We start from the raw sequence: 11,140 nt of genomic DNA, 5'->3' as shown, positions 1-11,140 counted from the left end.
GATTTTAATCCTTCTAATTTTTGTTGTTGTCAAGTTATAGTTCTTAGTCTTTAAAGAGACCAAAAAGGGACTTTTAGAATAAGTGGGAGGGTTGAATAAGTTTGATCAGGTGATTGGGTTCACTATAAATTTAAATTTAAATTAAAAAAATATAGAGTTTTTTAGATATGAAATAATTGACTTAACTTGTGAATTAAAAGTAGTAATAATGTTGAAGTAAGTTATAGGTAGGCTGTTATATTACCTACCAATAATAATCATTATTGTTATTAATTTATTATTATTTTTAATCATATAAAATTTTCATATTTTTATTAATAGTAAAAATTATAATATTATTAAATAATATTAAAATAATTTAAATGTTCAAGATATTTATTTGTTTAATTAAGTAGGTTGATTTACATGGAGGAATGAATGACCACATTAATTGTGTTCTTTTAAATAGGAAGATAGAGTAAATACCAGTCCTAGACTCTTTGACTGATGACCAAGTAGAGTAGGGTAAGTTTATTGTTCTTATATTAAGTTCTCCTAATTAATTAATTCAGTTCACCCACTTTTTAATTCAATTCATATAATAAAGTTCAAATGAATTTATAAATAATAAAATATATAATACGTTTTATAATACTCTAAAATAATATAATTTTAAAAAATACTTAAAAAATGGTACTTTTGTAAGTATGATTTTTAAGAAAATTGAATGGAAAAGTAAAAAGTTTTGATAGGATATCTATGTCTACTTCTAAATGAATCAATGTTTCTAATGTGCACTTCTTACCAATTTATATTTTTATAAAATTATCAATTTATATTTTTATTACATAATAAAATTATGTGTATTTAGTAAAGCATAAAAAAATCCAATTAAAATTAAAATATAACACAAAAAATGAATTCTAAAACAGAGTATGTTCATATGACGACAGTGACGAAGAAAAAAATTATGTTAGTCCTTTCGTTTATAAAATATTTACTTTTTATCTCCTATATTTAAAAATATGTCACAATAATTTTTATTTAGTTTTTAATGGTAAAAAAAAAAAGGTACAGATAAAAATAATTTAAAATTCTGTCATATAACTGTTGCACATTCAAAACAAGAAATGAATTGAATAATTGTGTCATCTAGTTCAAATAAAATTCTCTATTTGAAAATACATTGTATCACTACTGGAAGAATTGTACAAGAATAATAATATCTGATTTTAAAATCATCATAAAAATTTGAAAGGGTGATTATAATTTAATATTAAATAATGTGAATTTCAAATATTAGGAGACTTTTGAAGAAAAATCATTCAATAGAAATTTACAAACAACTACAAACTCTTTTTCAGTTGGGTTGGATCTTTCAAATAGGTTTAGAAGCAATAATTTATCCATAACTTGTAGACATATTTTAGAGATTTTTAACAAGTACACATCTTTGTTGTTAAGAGTAAATATTATAAATAATAAATGTTATATTTTGTTAAATAAAAAATGTAAGAATAGATAAAAATATATATCAAGTTAATTTTGTGTGTGTGCTTTTCCTTTTGGATGATCTAGCGAGATTAAAAAACTTAATTCCTCAATATGCTGATGCACTTCAAGCCTGATAAAATCATATGAATTAACTCGAAAGAAATGTTGCCGCATTAGAATGAATGTAATTATAATTAGACAAGTTTATATTCTGACAACCATCAGTCACATGTATACCTATTTTACATCCCATAACAATACTAACAAATATTAACATGCAGCCAAAAATTTAAAAAATGAACTTGATTTTGTCAAAGCTGCTCCATCCATTCCTATGCTTCTGGACATAATTAAACAGGTCAGACCAGTTGTTGATTGTCTTCAGCACATTCACATGCATAGATGCCTTAATTATTTTCTGAAACTTGAGATTATCCTCAGAACAGCAAGATAATGTTAACCAGGACCGATGGTAGACTTACTCTAATCTGTTCTCAGAGTTGTAAAAGTTTTATCTGCTTCAAAAAGCAGATTTATCCTACAAAGCACACTTGTAAATTTTATTTTCATGTGCATAGCAGTAAATAACTAAAGAAGGATTTACAAAATTTTCCTATTGCATCGTTGAGGTCATTTGCTTCAGCTACTTTATCTCCACCACAATAGATAAATGCCTTATATGTATCACTAAAATGAATCACAATGCAGATAGCTTCTTCCTTTTTGGGTTTGTCTTGCCTGAAGAATCACCAGAGTCTCTTCTCTTCTTGTTTCTCTTGTCATCAGGGTTATCATTAGGGTTAACAGCTGCACCCTCATCGACCTTTTCTTGCTCTTCTAGTGCATCTTTTACAAAAGCTTTTAACCTCCATAGAGTGTAGTCGCTCTGTGTAATGATGAAAACATGTGTAACTAGAAAAATGCTAACAAAGTAACTAAATTAAATTGGATAGGATAGAAAATATTTAAAATAGAGGAAAATTGACATTGTCAACTAGCAACGAATAATAGTATTGACCTGAGCATCTAAGTCAAGGTCCACCTCATCACCCGTAGGTTGGAAGATTGGGTTAGTCTCAGCAACCACATCCAATGCCCTATACAGGTTTTCTAAAGACAATTTGCCTAAAGTTACACCAAGCATTTTCTTCTCTTGAGTAGACAGTTTCCTGCAGTGTCATCAACATCGGTAAAGAAAGCAAAATGCAAAATCCAAAATACGCTTCAACATCATAGGAATATGACCAGAAAAAAAAAAAAAAACTACATACTATCATAAAACAAGCATTTGGAGCTCCAGACTGAAATGCAATATATTGGACCAAATATGATAAATGACTTTTAAACAAACCTGCACTTTTGAATCACCATTTCTTTGAGACTCTTCAACTGCATATCGACCTCATAAAGCTGAAATAATATGTTGTTGATAACATAAAATATCTGATGTACTCCTATGTGGCATCAAATTAATGATATGCTCGGAAAAACAAAACATTAGCAAACAATAACCAACCTCAGTGCTTATATCCTTAGCTTTATTGGCATATGTTGTCTCCTGAGCAAGCTGAATGTCTAACTGTGCCTGTGCTTCTTCCTCTAATTGTCTCTTTTCCTACCATTCGCAAATATAGAAAAGTAATATTACATAGAAGTGGAGAACCAAAGTCACATCTGTAACAACTGTAACCTCTAAAATTGTAAGAATTTCACTTTTCTATTAAAGAATTCCATTTAGATAGAAGACATATAGACAAAGGACAACACAGGACCTTCCTTAAAAATATACAGACAACGAAAACAAATGCCCCATTCAGCTCTAGGAGAGTCACCTTTTCATATGACCTAAGGTATTGAAGTTGTCATCCCTATAGAAATCTCAGAAACATCTTAAATGATCAATAACTTTGAGGAGAAAGTAAAAATCTATTGGAGGAGTGTAACTTGATCGATGAAAGAAGAGCAACCACCCACTAATGAGCCAAGGCTTCCAAATTTGGATCAAAGAAAATATATTCAAATAAAACAACTGTATTCACTAATAAATGTAACAAATTTCTTTAATACACTAACAAATTCAACTATGTTCTTTAATTCACTAACAAATTCAACGAATTTCTTTAATTCACTAACAAATTCAACGAATCTCTTAAATTCACTAATAAATGTAACAAAATACCTATAATCAGCTAAGAAGCCACAGGATTCATACCTAAACATCACTATGAATCATTTCAAAACAACATGAACACGATGAGCACTAGATGGAAAAGGAAGTGTTTTACTTTTAGTCAATTTGCAAACAGAACAAGAAACATATGCACCAATACCGATATTGTTATTTCCCAACAAACCAGATTAATGTGAGACGAAAACAATTAATTTCAGATGCCCCAATTTTTTATGCCAATCCTTAGAGATTCAAAACATTAACACTAGCAAAACGAGATATGACAGGAAACAAAATAGTGAGGAAACAATACTCCACTTCAAGCCCCTTTGCAATCACCTTCCTCTACACCTGCTTCCATACATGACAACCAGCCCAAGAAAATTTGTAGGGTCTTATTATGATCTATGTTACAGTCTCCTGATTTACTATCCATACTTCTCTTTCCAATCTTGAGTAAGATATTGATTTTGACTAACTTGGATGACAGGAAACAACCTAGCACTAATTGAAGATTTTAAGCAAGAAATGACATCCATCTTTCAGACGACTGATCTTGGTCTTATGACTTATTTTTGGACATGGAGATCACTCAAAAGACCTAGATCTTTGTTTTGTCAAAAAAGAAAAAGAAAAATATGCAAATGAGATTCTAAAAGATTTGCATGAGTGTGGATCGATCAACACTTCAATGAATCAAAAGCAGAAGTTTGCCAAGGAGTGTTAGAGTGTATACCTAGTTATGTTTTGTATGTACTCTTTAGAGTTTTTAGCAATTACTAACAACTATATCTTTTGTTGGAGAGTTTTTCTTTTGAAACATTTTCTCCTTGGGTTTGAGGCGGGGGTGTTAGAGTGTATATTTAGTCATATTTTGTAAGAAAAATTTGTATGTACTCTGCTAAAGCTGTTAGTTACTACTAACAACTTACCTTTTATTGCAAACAGTTACCTATAATTACTCTTGTAAACTTCTTATTTGAGTAGTGAATAAAGAATGTATACAATTCAGTTTGTTATAAAATTTTCTATTGTTCAGTTCCTTTTGCAAGGAGGATGGAACCAAGAAAGCTGATGAAACTCATTTTAGAAGCTTGATTGGGCGCCTAATGTGTCTTACATCTACAAATGCCTGACATCTTATTTCCTGTTAGCTTGAGATGAAGACACATGCCCTGTGCTAGTGAACTGCACTTGAAGGCTGCAAAGAGAGTAGAAAGATAAATCAATGAAACTGTCAATTATGGAGTCAAATACTACATGGTACAAGAATTTAAATTATTTGGCTTTTCTGAAAGTGACTGGGCAGGTAGCTTCGATGATATGAAGAGTGCTTTAGAGTATTGTTTCAGACCGGTTCAGGTATCTTTTTCTTGCTGTTCAAAGAAGCAAAAGGTTATATCTCAAACCACAGAAGAAGCTGAATTTCTAGCAGCAATTCTAACTTTAAATCAAGCTATTTGGTTAAGAAATATTCTAGCAGATTTGGAACTGAAGCATGAGCAAAGCACACAAGTTTTTGTCAATAATCAAACAACTGTTTCAATCTCCCACAATCTTGTGTTTCATGGGAAGGCAAAGCACATTAGTGTCAAGCTATTTTACTTAAGAGAAGTGTAAGAAATTGGAGATGCAAGTCTGACTTAATGTAAAACTGAAGATCAAGTTGCTGATATGTTTACAAAGATTTTTTCACCCTGCAAGTTTTGAATTTTTGAGGAAGATGCTGGGAGTTTGCAGACTCCAAAGTAAGGAAGAGGGTTGAGAATGCGCCTCTGAGATTCTGTCAAAGTATTAGTTTGAATAAATCAAATTAGTTATTCTGCTGTCAGTGAGTTAGTTTTTTATTTTAAGTTAGCTTCTGATTTTATTTTCCCATTGTCAATAACAGTTCCTAAAACCATGGAGCATAATCCTTCTTTTCTGTTGTTTGAATGTATTTAAATGTCATATTAGATTAAATAAAATATGCTTCTGCAGAAGCAAAAAACCGAGTCACGTTGCCTTCTCTACTACTTCTCTTATACCTTTTCTTTATCCAAAGTTTAAAAGAACCTACATTAGCAGAAAGACCTTCCAATGAAGTTATAGTACTTTACAAATACAAGATTATCTGGCGGATATGTTAAGAACTTCCAACTGACCAAATGAGGAACGTAACAAGTTATGCGAAGAACATAAGTTCTTAGGACTCAACAAATGGTTGTGAAGATCACACATGTGAAGAACGTAATGTTCTACTTCCTAGGAGTAGATAAAAGGTTATGTGAAGAACATGATCTAGGACCATATGAAAAAAATGGCAAAGTTATATAAAAATCATAACTTCCAAAAATTTGACTCAAGGTTATGTTAACATAACCCAAAACCGGCATGAAGAAAATGGTGGGGTCACATAAGCAGATTTAGTGCTAAAGATTATGAAAAAGATGCACACAGTGTGAAAGAGCTTATTATCCTAGGACAATATTGAAATGTTGAGAAATACCGTTAATGATACTGCTTCGTAGGATGATATAGCAAGTCTATTAAAAGCATTGCAAGTTCGCAAAGTTGTCACTTAATACTAACAATTTTCATAAGCTCATTTAATACTATTATTTATGTTTGAGCATTTCATAGATGTGTACGAGCATGATATCAAAGTATCACAAAGAAAAAAAGGAAGATGAAGTAGACATTTATTTATTATATTAAAGAGGAAGGAAATCGTGTGCGTCCAAAAGAAATATACAAATAACCCAAAGAGAATGTAGACGAAATAAAATTTCCTAAGCAACATTGCACCAACAACCTACCCCATAACATTGTGTAAGCATTAACATCTACCTAGCCTCATGTTTTATCCTTGTATTATACAATGAGGCAGTCAGTTCTAATCAAAAGTTCTTGGGGGAAAAAGGACTACTTATAGGGTTTGTCCAGAACTATTCAAAGGGCTAGTGCATAACCAGCTCATGTGGGTGTCGAGGCTATAAACCTGAGTCTCACATTCAAAGTATGGAATTTTAGTGTGGGATTTATAAGGCCCTGTCCTCTCCAACTACAACTACTAGCTTCTGCAGAATGGTTCTCCAAGATTTGTGATTAGAAAGCTTCATTTCAAAAATTAAGGAACTAGATTGGTACCTCTTCAGCAACTTTAGGTAAGAGTTGCAACCATTTTTCCTCAAATTTTTCTAGTAAGGTCTTTGCCATAACATGGACATCATGTTTTTCATTGTTGTATTTCATTGCATTCTTGAATATCAACCTTACATCTGCGTATATCTCCCGGACATTATTATATCCTTGGCCTTCCTTTGCTTCCATTTTACTTTTGATTGTACTGAAATCCATGGGCTTATCAATCACCTAGGGAAGAAAATTAAGCTAACTCGTTTTAGAAAAATAATCAAAGACAAGGAGCAAAAATATTATTATTATAAAAGATATATGGCCAATTAGTGAAACCAGCGTCACCACTTGCTGGAGAGAGACCAAATCAATATTTAAACGTTTTTTCAGAAAAAAATATTTTTCATGCATATTTGCTTATAGGTGGGGCAAAAGATAAAATATAACTATAGGGTAAACAGAGAGAAAAACTTTAAAACAGAGAAAAGGCCTTACCTCATAATAGTCATGAAGCCTGAGACCTTCTACATCAACAGGATCCAAGAATGGCCAAGCCCATTTATGCTGAGTTATCTGCAAAACTACAAAATGTATCATTATTTTGTTTTCAAAGGAACTTGGAAGGGTTAATATATATTCAACAGAAAAGGCGGAATTCATTTTGACCATCAATCAACATGCCATTTCTAAAGCTTGTAATAGTAAATTAAATCCAAACAAACAGCCTTTTAGCAATGTATTCACAATAAATAAAATAAAATTGAGTACAGACTAGACACTATCTTTTAACTATAAATTGAAAATTGGAGATTTCTAAGCAATGAATTAGGCATTGTTTTCTAAGAGAAAGTGTGACCATGAAATGGGAGGAAAGAAAACAAGATTGTGGACATAGTGTAACGGAGGAAATCCTAATTAGAATTAATCAGTCAAATATTCAGGATTAGACTCAGTTATGGATGCTATACAGGATATATCAGCAAGCACCATGACAAGTGCATATGGGTGAAGTAAAATTTAATATAGGCCACCAGTATAAAGTTCAATACAAGCCCCATCCAACCAACAAGTATAACTATAAATAGTTAATCAAAATGTAAACAATAAGAAGTAATTGAAGAAGGTAAAAACAAGGGCAATGCCCCTTAGCCACTCACTCAAAGCAACCATATATTTTCTTACTAGACAGTATCAGATACATGAATTGAATGGCACCATAATGTTCTGTCAAATACTTGGTTTAGTTTTCAAGTGTAATAGAAAGAGCTAGGTGGTTGACATTAAAAATAGGATCGAATTCCCACATAGGTACAAGGTTCGACTTTAGCAATATTGAAAATGTTCAGTACATTTCATTTGAAAGGTAAGCTAAAAATTACCTTTTGGCATAACATCAACGCAAATGGATAAAACATTTTATAACATTAACTATAAAAGGAAATCCAGCTATAAGGAGACTTGGGAAAAACTACATTCGTAAAGATTACTACAAAAATGCTGCAAATTTTTTGCGCTTGCCTGACGCAATATTGTGGAAAACTGGCGCATAAGCTCTTGCATTCTCTTTGCAGCGGCAGCTTCAGTATGTGATGCATCTTGCATAGGCTTTTTGGTGCCAGTAGGATGCTTCTCCCTGCCCTTCTCTTTTACAAGTGAGCCACCTTTAGAATTATTACCTTGAATGTTATCGGTGGATTCATAGAACTGTTCAACCTCAGTCACTTGCTTCTCAAGCTGTACAAGGCACTGTAAGATTATTTTTTTAACTAAAAGAAAAAAACTAACATTAAGCCCACAACTCCAAGACAGTAAATTTGAACTTAGCACCAAACCTTTATATTAAACAGTTTAGAGTCTTTAGACCATCAAACATTGATATAAAAATTATACATATTCCTTCACTTACATATCAGCTGGATAGTAATGGAAGTATGAAAGCCAACTTCTTTATAAATTTATGGTTAAGATTAGTAAAAATGGCAGAAAGAACAAAGCATAGAGTCTAGGGTATCAAACAATGATCTATGAATAACTGTATAACTGATCAAAACAAAGTCCTAATTCAAATTAGGTTCACTAGTTGTGGTCTCATTACTAAGTCAGGCCCAAAAATTAAAATCTCATCAAATGAAGGCCACAGCCACTAGCTATTAAAAGGCTACATAATAGTCATTTGAAACTTAATTTAATAAAAATCACATTAAAATCATAACAAAAGGGAAAAAAGAAAATTCTTCATGACAGCAGTGTTGGGGATACCCCAAAAGGAGAATATATCTATTTAACCCCCCGCCCCTTAATCATGAAGAAGAAACAAATTCAATTCGCAGGTTGTTTTGCTTTTGGTTGCACATTGTGAGCTTAGGCTCTGATTGAGTATACTTTCCATAAACACTTCTAAGTCAAAAAAATAAAATAAAATCTCTTATTAAGTTAAAAACTAGTTCATACATAACTTAAAGTCTGCTTTTGAAAAAGCTAATATGAGAAAGATTTTGCATAAGTTAATTTAGCTGACGAAAAACAAAATTTACTAATGGAAAAATTTATTTCATTTATCCTTATTATTGTCTTCTACCACAAGGCCATGAAAACATGTCTCTTCTTTGTTTTGTTCTGTCACATACAGAGTATCCACATCAAGTACAGGTCTCACTCTAAAATCTGTCCTGATTAACTTCACTCTATGAAACAATTAGTTTACGTACACTGCATTAGTTATATGGAAAAAAAAATGCATAAATTTTAGGCGTGCGTTAATTAAAATTTTCTCTACTTGTTGTTCACATGCTCTTCAGTCCTACCCCCTTGAACTAAAACCCTGATCATAAATCGCAATTAATAAGACAAAAGACAACGGTTTGATATATTTCATTTGCAGTGAAGTTTCTAGGGTGAACTAATTCACAGAGTCCTAATGAGAAAAGGAAAAATGCCCAAAACAAAAAGAAAAAATAAGAAGAAGGAATTGAGTACCTGGTTGACTCTGTTAAGAATTTGATGAACTGAAACCCTGAAAGGTTCCAAATAATCACGAGGTTCAGGCTGAGACAGAGGATCGGCGTCCATCATAAACAACGTTTGAGGACAAAGTTGGTGCTAAACTAGATTTGCGTGCCTATTTCTGTCGTCTGGTTATGCTTCATGACAAACTTCTCCCTCTAATTTTGGTGCCCTTCTCTGCTTCTTCTTCTTCTACTGTTTTCTTCAATTATTTTAGTATTATTTTTTATTAATTGTACTTATTTATTATTTTCCTCTCATAAATTAAGTTTTACTTATTTATTATTAATTGTAAAAGCAACTTCTTTTACTCAAAACAAGAATATAAATAATTTCAGCTTAGATGTATTTATTATGTTTAAATAAATTTTGTTAATATTATTTAAAAAATACATTAATATGATTTCTGTATAATTTATAAGAAGAAAAACTATTATGTAATTTCATTAAAATTAAAATGTAGCCTAATATATCTAATCATATTGCAAAACAATAATAAAAATATAAACGGTTAGATTTATGGATGTATCCACTACCATTTAAAAATCAAATACAAGGGTCATATTTAAAAAAAATAAGAAATATATAAATATAATATCAATTTAAGTTTTAAAATATCTTAGCAAAATTAAACTATTTCCAAATTAAATTGTGTTAATGATGTATTTTCTGTAATTAAATTTTAATTTAGCAAAAATACTTAAATTACTATAATAGCTTCATTTGAAAATGTAATTCATGATAATATATTATTTTGTCACTATAAGATATTTTTTTTATTAAATCCCTATATGAGTTTGAAAATATTATTTTGATTAAAATTATTCACAAGTTTAAATATTATTATTTTCGTTTTATTATATATATATATATATATATATATATATATATTATTGAAATTCAACCAATAGTATTTTAGTAGTATAGTATATTAATTTATGTTTATTTACTTCTTCTATCCTTGTATAAATGGTCGAGACTTGCTTTTTGTTTGAAGTAAAATAATATCGTATAAAAAATACGGATTAAATATATGTTTTTAGTTTTTTAACTATCGTGATTTTAGTTTTAATCTCTTTTTTTTAACTTTGGTTCATTTTAATCTTCTACGAAGAAATGTTTCATTCTAATTCTAACGTTTGCTAGCTCCTACCAAGGACCGAGGCCTCTGTCTTCTTCCTACGGCCAACAACCATGGCGACCTGTTAAAACCTCATCACTCAAAAATGAATTAACGTCTCCAAAATTAGACTTTGTTAAAAGCGTCTCATTCAATTTCATTTTCAAGAACAAGAATGAATGTTAAAATGATAAGGACTTCCGTAATTTGAATACAAAAGCACGAAAGATTTGGCATGGAATATTGGAGAAAATGAA

At 30.8% G+C, this 11,140-nt stretch overlaps 1 protein-coding gene across 4 annotated transcripts; it reads right to left on the bottom strand.

The window, feature by feature from the left end:
- Positions 1-1,646: 1,646 nt before the first annotated feature.
- LOC106769181 (transcription factor GTE1) lies at positions 1,647-9,961 on the bottom strand. 4 transcript variants are annotated; one of them, XM_022782878.1, is made up of 9 exons: positions 9,737-9,961; positions 8,279-8,506; positions 7,256-7,333; positions 6,773-6,997; positions 5,340-5,426; positions 2,990-3,088; positions 2,825-2,883; positions 2,492-2,642; positions 1,647-2,359 (listed from the first exon to the last, which is right to left on the bottom strand). In XM_022782878.1, the coding sequence occupies exons 1-9, from the start codon at positions 9,830-9,832 to the stop codon at positions 2,171-2,173; spliced, it is 1,212 nt and encodes a 403-aa protein (XP_022638599.1). In that variant the 5' UTR covers positions 9,833-9,961; the 3' UTR covers positions 1,647-2,170. The 4 variants fall into 4 exon arrangements, with proteins under 4 accessions (XP_022638599.1, XP_022638600.1, XP_022638601.1 ...); XM_022782879.1 differs by lacking the exon at positions 5,340-5,426 and having other exon boundaries at positions 7,256-7,341; positions 8,233-8,506; XM_022782880.1 differs by lacking the exon at positions 5,340-5,426 and having other exon boundaries at positions 9,737-9,959.
- Positions 9,962-11,140: the final 1,179 nt, after the last annotated feature.

Source organism: Vigna radiata, chromosome 7 (genome assembly GCF_000741045.1).
Source record: "Vigna radiata var. radiata cultivar VC1973A chromosome 7, Vradiata_ver6, whole genome shotgun sequence".
Lineage (NCBI taxonomy): Eukaryota > Viridiplantae > Streptophyta > Magnoliopsida > Fabales > Fabaceae > Vigna > Vigna radiata.
Note: the sequence above shows the minus strand (reverse complement) of the source record. Positions and strands in the feature narration are given on the sequence as shown.

What these genes read in the sequence shown, in the direction of transcription:
- LOC106769181 (XM_022782878.1), bottom strand. Translation starts at nt 9,832, where the DNA reads ATGATGGACGCCGATCCTCTGTCTCAGCCTGAACCTCGTGATTATTTG. An exon ending in TACCTAAAGTTGCTGAAGAG is followed by an intron (nt 5,427 to 6,772) that starts GTACCAATCTAG and finishes ATACTTTGACAG; the next exon opens with AATCTCAGAGGCGCATTCTC. An exon ending in CTAAGGATATAAGCACTGAG is followed by an intron (nt 2,884 to 2,989) that starts GTTGGTTATTGT and finishes ATATTATTTCAG; the next exon opens with CTTTATGAGGTCGATATGCA.